Here is a 21,681-nt window from a genome sequence, read left to right as displayed (position 1 = left end):
CCAGAATTAAAATGAAGAAGCTTTATCCTTCTCTTTTTGGGGTATTGGCCTCTTTGAATGTACTGTCATGCAACAGAAGTGGAGATTACTGTTAACTTGATGGTAATCTACGGTACCATTTCGGAGTTAGAACTGGCCCCTTCCTCAGGCAGTTGCAGAGTCCTACCTCCTGCTTAGTCACATAAGCCTTGTACACACGCATCATTACATTCTCCACTGACTGTACGCCAGTTTTCAGTTCTTGTCTTAGCTTGTAGCGGGTGCCCGCTGTTTGTAGGTGTTTTTTCTTGAGTCATCGAGGTGTGGCAGCACTTGCCACTGGGTAAGTAAGAGTCTTGATTTTTTTATTTCTTTTCTTGAAGCTTATTAACCCAAGCAATTAAATTTTAAGTGAGAGGAATTGCTGTAAATTGTCAGTGAAATACCTTTCATGGCGTACAGCGAACCAGAATTTCTTGCTTAATTGCATGTACTGAGTAGAGTAGAAACTGCCCTTTGACTTGATCTGCCCTGACAAGCTGCTATAGCCGACTTATTACTGCACTGAAACCCCCTGTATGTTGTTATATAAGCGCCTATTACTAGATATTCCTCAGACATGCCCGACTTCTCTTTACAAATCTTGTATTTTTATATTGTAGCACTGCTTTTTGGTGGAAAAGTGAAGGAGAACCCGGCGCATCCGAAACACATCGGCAGCATAGACCCAACAAGTGATGTGCTGGATGTTGTGAGAGGTAAGGGCTCCTTTGATAAGGCTGCAGTGAGATACACGTCTTTTTGCATTTTAGACGCGTCTCCAGTGATGCATAGAGGTTGTGCATATAATGATTTGCCTGGTAAGTGGAATTGGCCACTCATTAGCGAATACCCTCCCGTTTCGCTCTGTTCCCTCTGTTGTTCATTTTCTCAGGATTTAATTCAGAACTATAATGTAATTGTTAAAAATAAGTGAACCCTTTGGAACCTTTTGGATTTCTGCATTGATGGCTAGTAAAATGTGGTCTGATTTATATCTAGGTCTCAATTATAGACACCCACACACAATCTAACTAAACTAATGACACGCAAACGGTTGTGCTGTTCATATCTTTTATTGAGCACATTTTTGTAAATATCCACAGAACAGGAATTAAAAGTGAACTTTTGAATTTAGTGACCAGTAGATCCCCTTTTGGAAGTAATCTCCTGCATCTAGCATTTCCTGTAGCAGCAAATAATTTGCACAGGGTTGTGGAGGAATTTTGGACCTTTATTCCCTGCCAATGTGGTCTCAGTTCATCAATATTTCTGGGATGCCTTGCATACACATTGCTCTTTAGGTCTAGTGCTGCAAGATATCGATAGGGTTACAGTCAGGGCTCTGACTTGGCCATTCCAAAATACAAATCTTTTTTCAACTTTTTTTTTTTTAGTTGATTTGATTTGGATGATGTTGACGCAAAGCATACATCATCTCTTCATAAGCAAAGAACCCCCCCCCCCCCCTTTGGTGTCCATAAATGCTAATTAGGCAAGGAACTGTCTTTATTAGGCAAGCTTTTCATTTTATAGCATACCACGACTGTTACAAACTAGCCACCCTCTGTAACTGCATAGCCTGAAGCACTGAATGTGTTGTGACGTCCTTCGCTAGTAGAGAGGTCAGCTCAGGTTACTTCACTGGAGAAGTTCCAGACCACTGACAACGTTACTGAGTTACTTCTCCAACAGGAGCCGCTACCAAGCATGGAAATAAATTCCAACACTTCTGTAAACTCTCATGTATAATTCAGTTTCTGCAGACTTTTCAAAGTTATGAAAAGTTCGACAACTTTCTTTGTATGTTCTCTGCCAGGAAGTGGTAGTTTTAATATGTAAATATTTCACACAGGTTTAAGTAACGGTCATTAGAATAGAACTACACATTTTCAAACTTTTGACGTGCTAGAGCAACATGTTAAAAGTTTTTATCAATACAGGTCCTGCTGCTGAGACCTCCCGCTGGTCGTTAGAAAGTTACTCTTAACACATCAACATTTTAAAAATTAATAGATTAAAGTGAATTCCTAATCTTTACTATATCCATGTTTTGTTAAGTCTAGTGTATATGGGAAGCGCATACGTCCCCATAGTGCTGACTAACAGCAGCCAGAATTTTGCCTCAGCCACTGGTAAGCACTAAGGCTGGGTTCACACAGGGAGGATTAGCCAGCCATGTGGACAAAATTTGTCAAAAAAAACGTCGCAGCATGGATTCCCTGGCCGCAGCATATGTATTTTTTTCTTTTCTTCCCGTTGCGGCCTCGCTCCTCTCTATGGAAGCGCCGAAACAGAAAAGCATGCGACCAAGCCACTCCAAAACTCACAAGTGTGTTAGCTGCGGCAAAACCGCAAGATTTCTGCCGGGAATACGATCTGTGTGACCCCAGCCTAAGGGTCCTTTTGCATGGAGAGGTTTGCTCCTGTAGACTAACATGGATGAATAAGATGGGCACTCCTCTACCGGGCCTTTACATGGACTGATTCAGACTCTCTTAGGGGATGAATGATCTGTCCTCTATACGGTAGTTTGTCCCTCCTTATAGAGCTATTATTGACCAACAGCAGCGGAAGATGTACAGATGACCAGTCAGCATTTTTATCAGTCAGCTGATCATTTGCACTTTTACATGGATCGATGATGATGGAACAGAACGTCCTTGCCTGATTATAAGGTCATGGAAAAGGCCCTTAACCCCTTAGTGACCACCCTATAGTGTTTTTACGTCCTGCAGCTGCAGGACGTGTATGGAGGGAGATAGCGCCGCTATCTCCCTCCATACAGCGCGGGCGTCAGCTGTTTATTACAGCTGACACCCGCGGGCAATAGCCCCGTTCGGCCGATCGCGGCTATTAACCCTTTTAAATGCCGCTGTCAATTCTGACAGCGGCATTTAAATCCCCCGAACGCTGTTTGGGGGTCCTGCACGGCCCCCCCGCGGTGAGATCGGGGGATCCGTGCAGGTGTCATGGCAGTCGGGGGCCTAATGAATGGCCCCAGGGCTGCCTTAGCAGACTGCCTATCAAGCCATCCACACAGGGTGGCTTGATAGACTGCCTGTAAAAAAGCAGTATGACGTAATGCTATAGCATTACGTCATACTGCAGGAGCGATCAAAGCATCGCATGTTAAAGTCCCCCAGGGGGACTTCAAAGTAAAGTTAAAAAAAGATCAATAAAGTTTTTTAAATTGTAAAAAAAAAAAGTTATAAAAGTTTAAATCACCCCCCCCCCCTTTTGCCATATCAATTACTAAAAAATCTAAATCATAAAATAAAAATATGTATTTGGTATCGCCGCGTCCGTAAAAGTCCGATCTATCAAAGTAGTGCATTATTTTTCCTGCATGGTGAACGTGGTCCGAAAAAAAAAAAATAAAGAATGCCAGAAATACACTTTTTTTAGTTACCCTGTCTTCCAGAAAAAATGCAATAAAAAGCGATCAAAAAGTTGTATGTATTCCAGATTGATACTATCGGAAACTTCAGGACATCCCGCAAAAAATGAGCCCTCGCACAACTACGTCGACGGAAAAATAAAAAAGTTATTGCGCGCACAAAATGACCGCAGAAAATAATTGAAAAAAATTAAATATCTTTAAAAAAGAATACAAGTACTACAGCAACAAAAAATACTATATAAGTTTGGTATCGTAGTAATCATACTGACCCATAGAATAAAAATATCAGGTCGTTTTTGTTGCAGTTTGTGCGCCATAGAAACAGGACGCACAGAAAGATGGTGGAATGTCGTTTTTTTTTTTTTCCATTTCTCTCCGCTAAGAATTTTAAAAAAGTTTTTCAGTACATTATATGGTACAATAAATAGTGCCATTGAAAAATACAACTCGTCCGCAAAAAACAAGCCCTCATACAGCGACTTCGATGGATAAATAAAGGAGCTACGATTTTTTTAAAAGGGAGTAGGAAAAAACTAAGGGGTTAAGATCCGTAACTGGTGATGATATAGTACATGTCTGTAGACCCCTGTCTAGAAACTGATGTGCTTTTTTTTTTTCTTTACCCCCCCCCCCCCTAGATGGCTATGAGAACGCAAAACAGCTGTGTGACTTGTATTACATGAGCTCTCCGGAACTAGAGCTTGCAGAATTCAATGGTGTGTATCCTGATTGTACTTGGGGTCTCCCTGATGTATTTCATCTTTTCAAAGTTCAGTTCTTGTACTGCTGTTGGTGCTATACATTTCTGTGGCCAAATCGTATTCCCACCCTCCTCCCTATTGAATAGCTTCTGAATATAAGTCAAGAGCGAGGAGTGGTGGGTGGAGGGGGGAGCATCAGTCTCATTGAGGGCTATTACACAAATGGTGCATTATTCGTTTGTCCCATTTGTCATAGCAGACCATTAACATGCGCAGCACATTATAATGACCGATTCGCTGTATAGCGGTTCTGTGGTTTTTCAATACACTAGTAATGGGTTTTATTAGATATTTCGTTTACCTTGTTGTGTCTCTTTACAAGCTGCAGAGTCAACCTGTGAACAGAACATTGCCAGCTGCTGCAGCCAATCAGTCCTTAGTGGTCAATTACTGAGGTCTATGATTGGTTGCAGCTGACTGTGATGTCTCGTCAACCAGTGATGTCCCGTTAAGTGACACTTAAACTGTGGGGAGACAGGATGGGCGAATATAGTCTGTTTTATTATTTTTCTGTATGGCCAGCACTTTTAACAAAAAGAACTAACAAAACCCTTTAAAAGTAGGTGTTCCATCACTTAAAATTTCTTCACAACCACTCTGTCCTTCCTGGTTACTACTGACCTGAATATGTGACTGCAACAGCCAATCACTGGCTATAGAAGGTCACTGCTGTGGCCAGTGATTGGCTGCAGCAGTCACATGTCCAATTCAGAAGCAACCAGGAAGGACTGAGTGGGGTTGTTAAAGGGGTTTCCCCACAACTTAAAATTCTTTAAGAGGGACATATCCTACTAAAACCACTAATATACTAGCCAAAGTAAAAAGTAGCAACAAAGCTTCTCAATGGAGGATTCTACATTTTACAAACTGACCACTGATTTTAGTGAGCACAGTGTAATACTTCACTCCCCCTGTAGTGGCGCTGCAGGGAAGCTGAATGCACATTCAGTGCTGAAGTGTTCTACCACTGATTATTTGGGTTCCAGCTCAGGGACAACTTGGGATCAGCTAATTGTCAAGGAATCCTTCTAACAAAATATGGTTGTCTGTTCATCAGAGCACAACATTGCAGGCCATTTTCTTCACATTTATGACTATCCATTCAAATACAATTTCATCCAAGTTGTAGATGTTGCTGCCTGACTGTGTCCATTTTATTGTATTCATATCCCAGCACAGAATCCAGGACAGCCGATTCAGGTGGTGTATGTCCCGTCTCATCTGTACCATATGGTGTTTGAGCTGTTCAAGGTGTGTGATCTATTCCGACATCTTAATGATCAGGAGCACTTTTAAACCTCTTTCTGCCCAGTCTATAGTTTGTTTAACTTTTATTTGCTTTGTGTAATATGGCTCCATAATGTGCATCAGTTCATTACATTGGTGGGAGGTAATTCCTCCACTATGACACATTTTTACTCCTGACGTCATAATGTGATGTCAGAAGTTTTGATCGGTGGCGATACAGGTGCTGAGACCCCTAGTGGTTACTAAAACAAATGGGCATTAGCGCTCTTCTGAGTGCTATGCCTGTTCGTCTGTCATCGTGAATGGTGCATGGACTCCGTAGTATTTCTATGGAGCCCATACACCACTCCGAGCAGTGATGGAAACAGACACAGTGCTCAGGTCACTGCTTCTGCCTGTTCGTTTTAGTGATTGGTGGGGTATCGGCATCCTGACCTCCACTACTCAACGCTTCCAGGATGTCACTGTAACATATTACAAGTTTTTAAAACCTTTAGTTACATTTTAAAAGGAACCTGTCCTATACTTTATGTCGCCCTCACGGAGGAAAGCGTAAAGGTTATGACAGACACCTCAATCACAGCGACGCTTTATGCTGTCGTCAGTGAGGGCAACATAACATATCTGACAGGTTCCCTTTAGCCACCCTTATGTATGGATCAGTGTTCTTTAGTGTCTCCGAGTATTTACTGCAGCATTCGGTGAAAGATCAGTCCAGCTTATTGATAATGTGCCACCAATCCCGCCATGATTGACAGTCTTCTCGGTGTTGCACTGCATGCTGAGAAAAGTGTCAATCATGGCGGGTGGCTAGGATTAGCATTGCTTCATGAATAAGCTGGACTGACCTCTTGCCAAGCGCAGTAACTTCACTATGTAAGTGCTCAGACACCACAAAACATTGCCCCATGGAATCGGCTTGTCTGTCTCTACTTGAGTCTTTCCTCAGTGCGTGCAGCATAAAATACATGACCGGTTCCCTTTAAATGGGTTGTCTGGTTTAGAAAACCCATTTTCAAAATCCCTGTTGGTGAAATCTGGGGTAATAGAGGTTGTTGTCCCATTCACACTGCAGTATTCTGCTCAGTATTTTTGAGCCAAAATCAAGAATGGAACCAGCAGAGGGTAAAGTAAAATAGAAAGACTTGTACCCTTTTGTTTATGGGACTCACTCTTGGGCTTACAAATACAGAAGCAAAGTACTGACAAAATATTGCTGTGTGAAAGTGGCTTCAGGAACCCCATCGACCAGCCAGAAAGAAGGACAACTACAAAGAGTGCAGGCCTTGAGATCTTTGTTTCTGGGTTCTACTGCAGGTCTGATCGTTGGGAGCCCAGGTCAATTTATCGTCGGGGACTGTGCTAACAAAAAAGATTATCAAAAGCAGACGGATCCTTTCAGTCTTAGCAAAGATATATGGACACCTGCTAGGAGGAAATAGAAAAAAATGAACGCATGCATAGAACTTCTGGTTCTTTCTTGTTCTCAGTCCCAACTGCCCCAAATAGCTGAAGATTGCAATTTTGTATTCTGATTTTCTGGCCCAATAGAAAGTCTATGGACTACTCTTCAGCTAGCGAGCAGGGACAGCCCTCGGATGAGCACTTTAGATGGCTCTTTTTAGTGATCGGTGCGAATCTCGGCGGCCGAAGCCCCAGCGATCAGAACTTTTAACATATCCCTATGACCTATCAAAACTTTTTAGGACATGTGATGCATTATGTTAAGAGGGTTAGTACTGCACTTTTATAAATAAGCATTCCTACATAACTGATAAGTAGCTACATGACTTTGATTTATTTATTTTTTTTTATCCTTTTGCCGCTTAGAATGCGATGCGTGCCACCATGGAATTTCATGCAGATAAAGGCGTTTATCCTCCTGTCAAAGTGAGAGTATCTCTGGGAAGTGAAGACTTAACAGTCAAGGTATGTACTGTTGTATTCATGCACCATCCACCTGTAGGAAAACGAATATGTTGGTGTCAGTTTATCATTGTTTTTGGTGGACACTATAGCCAAGCCATGATAACCCATCAGTACCTCATTACTGCATGTTTGACAAAGTCCCTATACATCACATCTGCTATAGTCTACAGGATCTAAGGGCTTAAACAACGATGCCTGCTGTGCTATACAATGGAGACCTGCTGCCGATGGCATCACATTACCGTAAATATATGGTACAGTGTGCTAAGTCCTATCTGCCCATGGTAGTGCAGGGAAGGGGTTAAAGACTGACCGGAGATGGAAGCTTTTCATTCTGGATTACACGCCTTCCTAGAGAATTATCTTTAAAAGTATATTCCAGTTTCAGCAATTACAATTTTGTTATATAGTCTGTGTATCCCTTCCTCATAACTTTCAAGACCTCTGCTTGCAGACTTTGAATTGGAATCTTCATTATATACTTCCAGCAGATAAAAATCTGTTAGTGATGTAATACTTTAGAGCAGTGCACCTGCGTCAGTCTTGCATGGCCTTAAGTGATTTTGGTCTTTAGGAAGTAAGTTATGAAAATTTTTAATTAATGACTGCAAGCAGAGGTCTTGAAAAACCATGAAGAACTGATACAGAACATATATTGGGTAGCACATTTTTATTATACAGTACTGTGCAAAAGTTTTACGCAAGTGTGGAAAAATTGCTGAAAATTAAGAATGCTTTCAAAAATAGAAGTGTTACAGGGGTTGTCCAGTTAGTTGGGCTGTAGTAAGATAAACTTGGCAGTAGTTACCCATATGCCGTCACTGGGATCCAGTGCTGCAGCCCAGCTGTGGGCCCGACGTTTGTTGTGATAGCTGTCATCACTGGTCGTCAGGTTACCGCTGCAGCGTCCTGTTCCCGAACTCCTGGCATCATGGCACTTAGAATGTGAGTGCCAAATTCTAGGAGAACGAGCGGTGATGCTGCAGTGGTCACTTGACTTCTGCTGACAGCAGCTATCATAACAAATGCCATGACTACAATGGAACTGCAACGCTCCTATTAAAGTGACTGGACAACTCCTTTAACCCTCTCCAATCCACTGTCTGACATATGAAGACATTAGGATTTAAGGCTGTACAGCTCCGATGTTGGAAGACGTCCGTCGAGGTTCTCTTACTGTATATTGCCAGCCTCTCTGCTGTCAGAGCCTAGCCAACGTGTCACCTCATGCAGTACTGGCTTTAGCCAGCAGATAGCGCCATTATATAACGGCAGAAAAAGAGTGAGCCCCCTAGGAAAACCAGGATACAAATTGGATTGGAAAGGGTTAATCGTTTATTTTCATCAATTAACAAAATGCAAATTGAATGAACAAAAATAGAAATGTAAACCAAATCAATATATAGTGTGACCACTTTGCCTTCAAATGCGCGTCAGTTCTTTTAAGTACACTTGCACACAGTCAGAGATTTTGTAGGATTGTAGTCAGGTGTATGATTAACCAATTTTACCAAACAGGTGATAATGATTAGAGATGAGGGAGCATACTCGTTAAGGCCATTTACTTGAGAGAGCATTCCCTTTTTTGGGTACCTGCTGGCTCGCCCCTGAAGATTTGGGGGAGGGCGGCGGAGATGAGCAGGGTCCAGAGTAAGAGAGATCTCTCTCTCTCTCCCGATCCCCTCTGCAGCCCCCCCCCCCCCCCCCCCTGAATCTTCAGGGACGAGCCAGCAGGTACAGGATTAATGGTGTCTTCAATGCTGAGAAATACGGGCAGATACTTATCCATCATGCAATACTTTGAGGAAGGCATCTGATTGGTCCCCAATTTTTTTTGCCTCCAGACAACAACCCCATACAGACAATGTAACTAAGAACTATCTTCAACGTAAGGGCTCCTTCGCATGGGCGCTGTGATTTTTGGCCGTAGCACGGCCGAAAATCGCATGAACGAGGGGCAGCCGTGACCAAGTCACAGCTGCATTTCTCGTTTTTTCGCCTATGCAGATGGCTGGGGCTCTGGTGCATATTATGCTACAGCCCGGGATACCGTCGGGCGGAGGAAGAGAGTGAGTTAGGCTCTACTAAACTCTCTCCCCTTTTCCGCCCTTTGCAGGGCATGGGATGGGGCGGGAGCTAGTGCTAAACTCCCACTCTTTGCCGGCAAGGGGCGGAAAAGGGGAGGGGAGGGAGTTTAGCAGAGCCGCTGCTAAATTCCCTCCCACCTCCCTTTTACGGCAGCTCCCATAGGAGTCTATGGGAGTGGCCGCCGTGTTCCGGCCAAAGATAGGTTCAGACTAGAGATGAGCGAGTATACTCGCTAAAGGCAATTGCTCGAGCGAGCATTGCCTTTAGCGAGTACCTGCCCGCTCGAGACAGAAGGTTCGGGTGCCGGCGGCGGGCAGGGAGCTGCGGGGGAGAGCGGGGCGGAACGGAGGGGATCTCTCTCTCCCTCTCCACCCCCCCCCCCTTCCTGCTCCGTCCTGCTGACAGCCGCTACTCACCGCTCCCCCGTGCCGGCACCTGAACCTTCGGTCTTGAGTGGGCAGGTACTCGCTAAAGGCAATGCCCCTTCCCCCTCATCCCCGCCGCAACTCCCCTTTCACCGGCGCCGGCCCCTGAATATTTAGAGACGAGCGGGGTGATACTTGGCTAAGGCACTACTTGCTCGCTGTCGGCAAAGGCAGGGCATGGGATGGGGCAAGAGCTAGTGCTAAACTCCCACTCTTTGCTGGCAAGGGGCGGAGAAGGGGAGGGAGTTTAGCAGAGCCGCTGCTAAATTCCCTCCCACCTCCCTTTTACGGCAGCTCCCACAGGAGTCTATGGAAGTGGCCGCCGTGTTCCGGATTTCCTGTGACTTGTGCTGTGGATTCACCTCTGATTTACTCCTATACGTTGAAGGTGTGAAATTGTTGGTGAAAATCGGCACCGTGCCCATATTTTTGCTACATGTTGATGCTGTTTTTAAATACCCCATCCACATGTATTGTACTGCAGAATCCACACCACACATCCACATCCGAATTTACCCTAATCCTCAAACTAACCATTGCTTCATGCTACCTTACAGCTGAGTGATCGTGGCGGCGGAGTGCCCCTCAGGAAAATTGATAGGCTGTTCAACTACATGTATTCTACTGCTCCTCTTCCTAAAATGGAGACTTCTCGTGCCACACCGCTGGTAAGTCCATGGCTTCACAACAAGTTGTCTATAACAAATACGGTAAGTGCATTCTTATGGCTTAGGAACATCCCACAGTTCAGGGCCACGCCATAAAAATGGTGGGCAGAGTTTATGAAGCTGAATGAATTGGTGTAGGTTAGACCATATTCACATCAGGACTTCCTTTTATTGTGGAAGCCCTTGTGTTGTGTTGGATCTATCATACAGATGGCGACTGATGAGCCCCATTGACTAAGGACTCATTCACACAAGCATATTTCAGTGGGTTTGTTCACTTGAGCGTATACGTGGCATGTTCTATCTTGGTGTGTATTACGCACTGTAGAAGACCATTGAAATCAATGGGCCGGCCTAAATACGTTCAAAAGCAGTATTTTTCCAACGATCACTTCAGTTGGGAAAACCTAAATACTGAATTACAGTTTCCAATAGCATTTCTAAGGCTGCCCGTCCACAGGCGCAGCGGTATCCTGTGGCGGATCTCCGCCGCGGGATACCGCCGCCCAGGAGCAGGAGATGGCAGGCGGATCTCTGCCGTCAGCCTATCACAGCATGCTGCGATTTGCCACTGCGAACGGAGAATCGCAATGGTTCTCCGCTCATGGACCGGATTATGGCTGCGGGGAACGCAATGAAAACCCGCCCGTGGACAGGCAGCCTTATAAGGCCATGTTCAAGCATGGCAGAAAATGCACTGCATTTACAGTAGCAGTAAAGTGGATGAGATTTTCAAAATCTCATCTACACACTGCAGAAATCGACATGCAGTGCAGAAATTAAATCTGCAGCACGTCAATTTTATGGCCGTTTACTCTGCGAAATCGACCTCTCCTCAATGACGGGTGAATTCTGCACCAAAATCCATGTTAAAAACCAGGTCAAAATCTGCACCAAGTGGTACGGGTTTTGATGTAGACTTGAAGTTGCGGATCTGCTGTATACTGTCCACTGTGGACATTCCGCAGCAAATCCATCCTGTATGAAGATGCCCTGAAGATCTCCTAGACCTGTTTTTGTTAACCCTTTCTGGCCCACACTATATACGCAGATGTGTGGGCAGTTTCTGCATGTGACGGTTTATATATACTCTTGTCAAAAAAAAAATCCATCCCCTACAAGTTGTTGTCATTTTCCTTAAAAGCTCGGCATGCAGTTACATCTCAAGCAGATATACAAATGATGACAGTTGTGGTGTGATTACATGAATGGTCTTGGCACCTGAGGTCCTAAAAGTGGTTCCCCCTACTTGGCCTATAAAAAGGCTCTCGAAGGCTCCTTATGTGTAGTGACCTCTTTATCCGCTTGTGTGGAGCTTGTTGGTCACTAGACGCCTCTATGACGCAATCCAAGAGATTTTGCCCAGTTAACAGAGTTTGAGAGGGGCGTTAGTGGAATGCGAGAAGCTGGATGGTCATATCTACAAATTGCTTGCTATCTGGACTGTTCTGACCAGACTGTTAGGAGATGTTGGGACCAGTGAATATGTGAGGGCACCTAAGGCAACCAGGCTCAGGACACCCTCCACAGACCACCAGTAGAGAGGAACATCTCATCCAACAAGCACGAGCAGCTCCAACTGTTTCATTGTTCGCCATCCAGAGACTGGTGGCGCCATTGTTACACCCCTGTGTTATCAGAACTGTTTCCATTTGTTTGGTGGAAGGACATTTGGTATCATGTAGCCCACCCATTTTGTGCACTGCCTTTGACTCCCACCATTGCCTTTGTTTGCAGTGATGTGAACGACACAACTGGACGCTACGGGTTGTAGCACCGGGTTGTCTTCAGTGATGAATCCAGGTTTAGTTTGGGCACTGATCACAGCTGTGTTTGTATCTGTAGACCTTGGGATAAACGCCTCAATCCTGCCTCTGCTGTGCAGCGGCACACTGCCCCCACTGCTGGTGTGATGTCTGGGGGGCGATTGCATACAACAGTCGGTCACCCCTAGTAGTGGTACGAGGGACAATGGCAGCTCAGCGATATGTTCAGGACATCCTGCAGCCACATGTGTTCCTCTCATGGTGGCTTCCAAGAGGCATTTCCCAGCAGGCTAATGCTCGGCCGCAAACACAAGGGGGTAACAGATATATCTGCACTACACCGCCTGGTCAGCAGATCTATCACCAATAGAACATGTTTGGGACTATCTGGGACACATTATATAACACATACAAAATCTGTTTGTTTGTGACCTATACAAATCCATGGTTCTGGTCCGATTTCGAGTGAAATTCTGCATGAGCGTTTTTCAGCACCAGGTAACAAATACTGGCGGAATTAAAAATCGAAAACTTGATGACTTACGCTGTAATTTTTGTTGCTAATAGCAACCAATCACAGCTGAGCTTACATTCCTTACGCTGCTGAGGTAAAATGAAAGCTGCGCTGTGATTGGTTGCCACTTCTTATACTACTGAAGTAAAATAAAAGCTGGGCTGTGATTGGTTGCTATTTCTAAGGCTGGTCTCGCATAGATGGGTTGGATTCTGCATGCAGGAACCTGCAACGGAATCCGCCTCTGTCCCAGGCCGGCATCCGCGCATACCTATCCTATACCCGCGCCACCGCTAGGCAACGACGCGGGTACTCGCAACCAATTCGCGATGTCAATTGCAGATGGGCTGCGGGTCGCACAGCTTCCATTGACTTCAGTGGAATCCGACTGTGCAGAATCAACATAAGAATAGAACATGCTGCGACTTTATTTCCGGAAATCAGAATCACTGTCCGCTCACGTGAACGTTCTATTCTTGTAATGGATGCGGAATACCACGGATCATCCACACGTCTGACAATCGCGGATTCCACAATTCAAATCCGGTCATGTGAGACTGGCCTTATACTGCTGAGGTAAAATGAAAGCTGCGCTGTAATTGGTTGCTATGGGTAACAGATTTTCTTTTGGACAGCTTTCATAAGAGTGCGGTGCTGGCCTCATTTTTGTGGCCACTTTGTATATTCCAGGACCGTTTATCATAAAATCGCCATGCAACACACGGGTATACAATCACCTAGTATTACATAAAACCCAATGAGTTGTAATTTTTGCTCCTTCCATGTGCCACGCAGGCGGGGTTCGGCTATGGCTTGCCTATATCCAGACTGTATGCACGCTACTTTCAAGGGGATCTGAAGTTGTATTCTTTGGAAGGATATGGGACTGATGCTGTTATATACATCAAGGTACGGAAAGATATGAAAGCTTGTGTGGGCTACCAATTGCTGGTAAACTACAATAATGGAAACTGTATGGGAGGGGTTAACAAACGATCAAGCCTGATAACTGAAATATGTTAATGCAGTTAAACAAGTGCTAATTGACTTGCTGTATCTTTAGACACAACGATAATCGCTTTTAAATGATCATCGTTGTGTCATTTACAGCGCAAGATGATCGCTCAAGAGGAGTCATCACCTTGCGCTCCGAGCGGAGGATGCAGAAGACAAGCAAGGTGTCCCCGCTTGTCTTCTGCATCCAGCTGTTCTTTGCTTCAAACCCCCAGCTGTCATACAGCCGAGCGCTCGGAGCGGAGAATGCAGAAGACAAGCGGGGTGTCTCCACTTGTCTTCTGCACGGAGAGCCCAGCTGTTATAGCATGCTGAAAGACAACGATGAGCGACAGGATAACGAAAACTGCACAATGTCAGTACAGTTAGACAGAACAATTATCGCTCAAAAGACGGCTTTTGAGTGATAATTGTTGTGTCTAAATAGGCTTTAAAACGTTGTTTAGTATTGCGGAGCTCGTAGTGTCGCTTTTATGCGTATAACTCACTTAAATGTTATAGATTCACTTTTAGGTTCAAAAATTTCTACTTTTCTAACTCATTTGGAATTAAGATGTTGCTCATTTTTTTTAATTGTTAAATTTAAAGGGGTTGGCTGAGAAATATAGAAAAAAAGATAAAAGTGAAAAACTCAATGTATACAGCAGAGTAAAGAGATACCTGAATAGCTTTCATTCTCTTTTTGCCTAGGGATTCATGTTTGGGGAATGAAAATGGCCCCTAAACACAGAACCCGTCCTGTTAAGGTCGCTAATGTCAGGATAGAGAGCTGAGCACCTATCTAAGTTTCCTTGTTACTCTGCCCATCAGTAGTCATTCCATGCAGTAGTAACCCCGCTGACAATCGACAGTAGTATGTATTGTTACCGTTGCCGAGATAACCTCTCTGTCAGCAGGAGGAATGGAGCTTTTTACTCGCATGTGAAGAGGCGGAGAGCACCAAGAAGACACAGTAGACACATTGGCCACAGGACTAACAGCATGCGAGAAGCGGCAAGGCTGGCAATTGCAGCCCGAGGGTATAAAAGCCCCATTTCTGACTCACAGATATAGCTGAGATGTTATCTGAGCTGTGATAGCCACACTTGTTACTGTTACTTTTCTCTTTCAGAGGGGTTACAAGTGCAGGATGGTCAGAGTAGTAAGGAGAGCCTTAGGTGCGTACTCGGCTCTCAGTCCTGACGCAACCCGTCCTGGCAGGAAGGCTTCTGTGTTTTAATGGCCATTTTTATTGGCCAATGATTATCCTCTAGACCAAGCGAGACGATAGAAATGACTAAAGCAATACAGGTATCTATTAAAAATACTGTATATTCTGGGTTTTTCACGATTTCCTTTTTCCCCCCCCCCCCATTTCCCAGACAACTTTTAATATCTTTAAACTATTCCACTTTCTGACTGCGATCATAAATCCCATAGAGTCCCGTATGGCGCAGAGTACTAAGGCAGCAGAAATACAGTCCTAAGCTCTTGCTCACAACCTGAAGGTTGCGAGTTCAATCTCCGCGTGGTTCAGGTAGCTGACTCAAGGTTGACTCTGCCTTCCATCCTTCCGATGTCTGTTAAATGAGCACCCAGCTTGGTGGGGGGTAATAAATTACCTGAAAACACTGTGGAATAAGTTGGTGCTATGCAAATTAATTATTTTATTTTTTCTGTATCTTTTGCCTGCATCACCAGGCTTTATCTACAGAATCAATAGAGAGGCTCCCTGTGTATAACAAGTCCGCATGGAAACATTACAAGACCAACCATGAAGCTGACGACTGGTGTGTGCCGAGCAGTGAACCTAAGGACATGACCACATTCCGCAGCAGCTGAGCCGCCCTCGGTTTCAGCACGTCTTGGACCCGGCTTGTCGCTCACCGTTTCGTTGTGCGGTTTGCACTTTTTATGCATTATTCCGAGTGCATTCTGTGATGAAATGTATTGCACAGGCTTAACCCCCTCTATCCAGTTATAACACATTGTATTCTGCACGGTGTGTCCGACTGCTCATGGGAGGGAAGTAATGACATCGATATTCTGTGTCCATGAACAGGACTTGTATATACATATATTCTCATGCCTCATAAGCTAATATATAAGAGATAAGCTGATAAGTGTAAAGCCGTGCCAGACTATGGCTGGTGTGAGAGAGCATTTCCCCTAGTATAAAAAAAACTACCCGGTAAAGTGGTTCCATTCTAAATATGGATCCGTTCCAGCAGCTAAAGCACCCAACACTCACTGTTACTACTGAAGGCAGCTGTCCATTTCTCTTACATACACCCCCATGGGGTTGCTCCACCTCCTTTTTACCTCCATTTCTCCTACTGCGGCCACTGCTGGAGAAATTGGGTATTACATGGTGCCAGTGAGCAGCATGTAATGCTTTTTATTTGGCGCTGCAGGGGAATTGAACACTTGCTGCTAGGTTCTGTTGCACAGCTGATCGCTGGGGATTCTCGAACCGCGATATCCAGTGATCCGTTTATTTTTAGGGAACCCATCTATTGAAACAGGATTATGCAAAGCGGATACTGGAGCTCTTTATAAAGTGACTCTCTGTATTTGGGACAGAATTTTGTCCTGGGCCCTGAGGGAGCAGTTGTATTTACTCACTGTTGCGTCTTCTATGCTGACTCCCCTTTAAGTCCCATTTTCAGCTGTCCAATATGGCCAATACAGTTTTTAGACTACCTAATCCCCACAGTGAATTGGTGGTGTTAATCTACCAATGCCCTATACCTACTCATGTGATCAGTCCTGGCCAGTCAGAGAGCAGTGCACAGTGTGCCATCTTGGATGCTCAAAAAACTGGATCCCAAACCAGCGGATCAGAGGAACATTGACAAAAAAGAATGACGTTTAGTAATAGATGCTCCACTCTTCGGTCCCATGACAAAAAACTGGAGGTCACATATTTGGGATTTTTTTTTTTTTGTTAGGTGAAATGCTCTTTCATGAAAACCAGCATTTTAAGTCGAAGCAATTAGCATATTCTGTATGTTTTCTGTCTGTATTTTATTATTCGGTGTGCTGTGAGGCTAAGTTTAACCTTAGCGATACTTTTTATGGGCCACAATGCTGAATTTTAGCGGTCAGGGTGACACTTTCTTTCAACCTATTTAACTTTGTGCTTTCAGAAGTCTGATTTATCTGCAGAATATTTTCAAGGTTTTTTCACCAACAAAGGTGTGTTTTTGTTTTCAAATTTCTCAAAATGCCTTTTTTTTTTTTAAATCTGTTTCTCTATAGATATTTTTGTGATGTTTTGTATATATTTCGTTTAAGAACTATCCAAACAATTAATTATTGAATGAAGCAAGATGCTTAATTTGTGCCGCATAAGGTAAGACTCACTTTGACTTCGGCTTTTTTCTCGCTGTACTGTAGAGCCCAAGAGGTTACATTATCATTGTTCTCAGTAATGTAATTAGTATTTTTCAGTGTGCACCATTCATGCATCAAATTCACTGTGGTAAAAACTAAAGACCACCTTTCAGATTTCCTGACATAATACTTGGATTCTCTATAAAATATGAACACTTCAGAAGCATCTTGTTTTAGAATTCTGCAGTGTCCCATTCCTCTGTTAGTCCTCCTGGAAATATACAAATAAATTGTTGACTATATGTTACCATTCCCTTGTCAATGGGCGGTGCCTCTACATATTCTTTTAGATATTGTCCAATCAGTGCTGGCCGTGTCATTTGTGTTTGGAAAGGAGTGAAAACAGAGAAAAACACTAGGGGGCTGGCTGGCGCAACCTACAACCTGTAGTGGTCATAGAATTAAAGGGGTGTTTCCATCTTGGATTTTCATAGCTGAGATGGGAAACTGCTGCTATGGATACTGGCCACTCGGCCCGAAGCCTTATGGAAAGAGCCAAGAACTGTTTCCCTGTTGCTCCCATTCACTTCAATGAGACCTATGGAAATGGTTCTCTGCTAAAGCGCTCAACTTTTTTTTATAGATGTTCGAGACGGAGCGCCAGGTTTTCCCATCTTGGCCATGAAGAGCGGAGATGGAAATACCGCTTTGACTGCCCCAGTAGGCCATTGAAGTGAATGGGCAGGCATGTATATGCAGGAAACCTGCTTATTCACTGTATATTTGTGCAGTTTCCATGGGCATATCTGCATTCTTTTTTTGTGTATGCATATACGCTGAGTATTCGTGCACCTGAACATGTAGGGCAGTGTCATACTCCGTTCTCACTACAACGCACTTTGACACTACCACCACCTTTTAGGTCTACCAGCCTAGGCCGGCAGCACCTACAATTGGTTTCTTCCTCTTAGTACTTGACTTTGGTTTCTGGTCCCGCCCATCACTCCGCTTCCCGTTTTCTTTTTTTTTTCTTCATCCACTTCACTCATACTGTGTATGGTAGGTAACTCCTGGTTCTTTAAAGGGGTTGTGCCAAGTTATAAAGGATAGGGGATAACTTTATGATCGGTGGGGGGTCCGACTGCTATGCCCCCACCGATCCCGAGAATGGGGGTCCGGTTGGTCCTTGAGTAACTGGAGTGGAGATCACAACAGCACACTACTGCTCCATACACTTCAGGGATGGTGCTGAAGCTCCTGAGTAACTTCCACTCTATTGACTTGTGGACTGACTCAATGTCCAGTCTCGGGATTGGTGGGGCCCACCCCCTTCCATGATCCTAAAGTTATTCCCTATCCTGTGGATAAGTTTATAACTTGGCACAACCCCTTTAATGTATCCATACATTTCCAGGAGGATTAACAAAGAAATGTCTGTTCTAAGAAAAGGTGCTTAAACGTTGTTACTGCGTGGGATCCATTATCTGAAGAGTTTAACAAACCCGTCTAAGCGAACGCTCTGGCTCTGCGGTGCAGTATTGTAGATAAACGCCCTGTGGGGTAGCGGAGTCCGTGTGGCTGAGCCGCTCCTCGCTGAAGCTTGGGGCTTGCTTCACAGCTGCAATAATTGCGAGCGCCTATTTATGTTATTGAATAGATTGTTACCCAATCACCAATGTAGGAGTTGTCCAAGCTGTATGTATCCCATTTACATAATTATGATTATTTTTTACACAAAGCCTTGCTGGGCATCAAATGTGAATGTGCCCTTTAAGGGGTTAGATTTTTTTTTTTTAACTGGGTTGGCCGCTTGTAAACTACTGGTAGCCTATACTCAAGATATGCCAGCAATAGTTCATTGGTTGGATCTGCCTTCTGGAACCCCTGCCAATCAGCTAGTAACCAGGCTGATATGTTTGTGGAGTGAGCTGATTTTTGCAGTGGAAGACCATCAGTAGTTTCCAAGTGGACAACCCTTTAGTGATAGGTGCATGCGTAAAAGTAACAAAGCAGGGGGTACTTGCCTGTCTTCTGCCCCCGCAATCTGGAACTGCAGCCCTGCAGTCTTAGTTGTATAGCAGCTACCACCTGACCACTAGGACCAATCAGAGTGCAGTGGTCCGATTCTGGTCTCCTGGCATCATGGCTCCCAGTATCTGAACAGTGATGCCAGAAGAATGGCATCTGACCACTGCAACCTCTTGAGTGGCTCCAGCAGTCCTAGAGGACCGCAGAGGCACATGATGGGTAACTACCGCTGCCTTTGTTGTTTTAACATGTGCGCCTATAATTTAAAAAAAAAGATAGCTTTTTTTTTTTTACAGATTAAATAAAGTTTTCTTTATAATAATCACTGTATTGTGTAGTAAGGTTGGATTATTTGGGATCTTTGCCTTTTTACATTCATCTCCCTCAGGATTGTGCCTCTGTTTCAGTTTGATGCTTTCTTTGCATTTGTTAAGTGAAAATACGCCTTGTTTAAAAGGAAACGGTCAACCGCTATGAGCACCATAAACTAAGTTATGGTGCTCATACGACAGATCCCTTGGAGTCCGGGGAGTTTTTTTTTTTTATACTTACCAGACTCCGCGATCCAGCACCGTCACCCCCCCCAAAATCAGCGTGGATCGTTCAGCCGGATCGCTGCCTGCACACACACTCGACAGGAGTGCGCATGTAGTGTGCAGCCAACGGGCCGACTGCACGATCCACGATGGCTTTCAGGGGTGACAGTGCTGGATCAGGGAGTCTGGTAAGTATAAGAAATACCTCCCTGGACTTCAGGGAACCTGCTGTATAGGCACCAGAACTGAGTTTATGTTGCTCCTACCTGCTGACTGGTTCCCATTAATTTTTATTTTTTTTTGTGTGCCTTTTTTAGTAAAAATATTTCTTTCGCCTTTGTTGGCAAATAAAGGCAACAAATCCACCAGATTTTTTTTTGCTGTTTCTTTTTACAAATTTTTTAAAAATAATCCCAGCTAATTTTGTGGCGTGGACCTCTTTCACACAGGAGGCATTAGCAGTGGTAAGTGCTGTAAACTGCTTCACCAGCACATATAAATCCTGTATGTGTTATATTGTGGGAGTGTTCCTACAGAGCTTTCTGTAACATGTACAGTACTGCATATGTGCTCTAAATATGCATTTTTATAAACTTTTGTTTATGACCCCTTCCCAACTTAACCCCATTAAGCCTGGGGGAGGGGCTGCAGGGAAAAATGGGAAAAAAAAATTATGGTCAGTAATATTACTCATACCACAATAGCAAAAATGGTGAAGGGACTCTGTTCACACTACTATTGTTAAAGTGAGTGCTCACTGCGGATTACCATTTAAAGGCCCATTTAGACACAGTGATTATCGCTCACAATCTGGCTAAATCCTACCCTCGCTTGCTTTTCTGCTGAACGATGGATTTCAGGTGAGCATGAAATCCATCATTTGTGATAGGGACTGCAGGCTGAGTTCTCGGGGGGCAGCGCTGATATTATTAGCCAGCAGCAGAGCAAAGGGCACGTATTTAAAGAACAGAACACCTCCTGTTCTATAAATACATCTCATGTGGCTCATTAACATGCACATTATGTTAATTAGCTTCTAATGGACATTAGTGCCCATTAGTAGCTATGCAAAATTTTCACTCAAAACGGTAATGCAGCCTGTCTTTGGAGCGATTATCTTGCATGTAAATGGGGCTTTACCATTTTTGTTCTCTAGATTGGTTTTAAAACACTTTGCATCAGAAATTGAGCTTGAAAAATAAGCAGAGCGCCAAATCTCCTGCATAGATTTACATGCTGCCCGAACCAGGCACAGGTATGCCCATTGTAGTTTTTACACTACACCTCGCAGCGTGCAAACGGCAGGGGTTTTGATAGTCACTGGTACAGTGAATGTGAACGATCTATGAGCAAACAATTTATATGGCTGCACACGCTAACTGGCCTCGTTCACACATGCGAATGATAAATCGCTTCGTGTCAAAGAAGCCCAACACACAGGGGCAACATGCATACCTGTCCCAGGTTCATGCTACCCCAAACTATTACAAATGAGTTATGTCACATTTTCTTCACAGTGCTGACAATGTAAGAGGCCAGCGTGAACAGAGTCTTAAAGGGGCTACACCAGAAAACACAACATAGGTGATACATCTGAGGGGTTGGAGACTCACCACTTAGACCCCCACTGATCATGGGGTTGTGGCAGTTCCCCTCCCCTCCTCTTGTCTCACTGTTGGCTCTCTGCACCCACCTGCAGTGATGGCACATTGGAGCGGAGGCCGCCCCTGCATTCATTCATTTCAGTGGGGTTGACAGAAGTAGCAAAGTACAAGTGTTTGGCTATGACCGGTACTTCTATGGAAAATGAACACCGCTCCTTTCAATCTCTTCCTCTCTGGGGGTTGCAGTGATGAGAAGGGAGATGGGGCCCCTGTTCTTGGGATCAGTGGGGGGGGGGGGGGGGGGGGGGGGGGGGTCTCAGTAGTGAGACCCCCACTAATCAGCCTTTCATTACCAATAGGTGAT

General features: G+C 44.4%; 1 protein-coding gene across 1 annotated transcript in view; it reads left to right on the top strand.

Annotated features, from left to right (window-relative positions):
- PDK1 (pyruvate dehydrogenase kinase 1) overlaps positions 1-20,083 on the top strand; it is a 34,353-nt gene extending 14,270 nt beyond the window's left edge. Inside the window, exons 5-11 of the mRNA XM_066575848.1 lie at positions 642-737; positions 4,060-4,137; positions 5,357-5,433; positions 7,261-7,359; positions 10,430-10,540; positions 13,616-13,729; positions 15,515-20,083. Coding sequence (XP_066431945.1) covers positions 642-737; positions 4,060-4,137; positions 5,357-5,433; positions 7,261-7,359; positions 10,430-10,540; positions 13,616-13,729; positions 15,515-15,655 — 716 coding nt within the window. The 3' untranslated portion in view covers positions 15,656-20,083. The remainder of the gene's footprint in view (positions 1-641; positions 738-4,059; positions 4,138-5,356; positions 5,434-7,260; positions 7,360-10,429; positions 10,541-13,615; positions 13,730-15,514) is intronic.
- The last annotated feature ends 1,598 nt before the right edge of the window (positions 20,084-21,681 follow it).

Source organism: Eleutherodactylus coqui, chromosome 8 (genome assembly GCF_035609145.1).
Source record: "Eleutherodactylus coqui strain aEleCoq1 chromosome 8, aEleCoq1.hap1, whole genome shotgun sequence".
Classification (NCBI taxonomy): domain Eukaryota; kingdom Metazoa; phylum Chordata; class Amphibia; order Anura; family Eleutherodactylidae; genus Eleutherodactylus; species Eleutherodactylus coqui.
The sequence above is the reverse complement of the archived record's forward strand: the minus strand, read 5'-3'. Positions and strand labels throughout refer to the sequence as shown.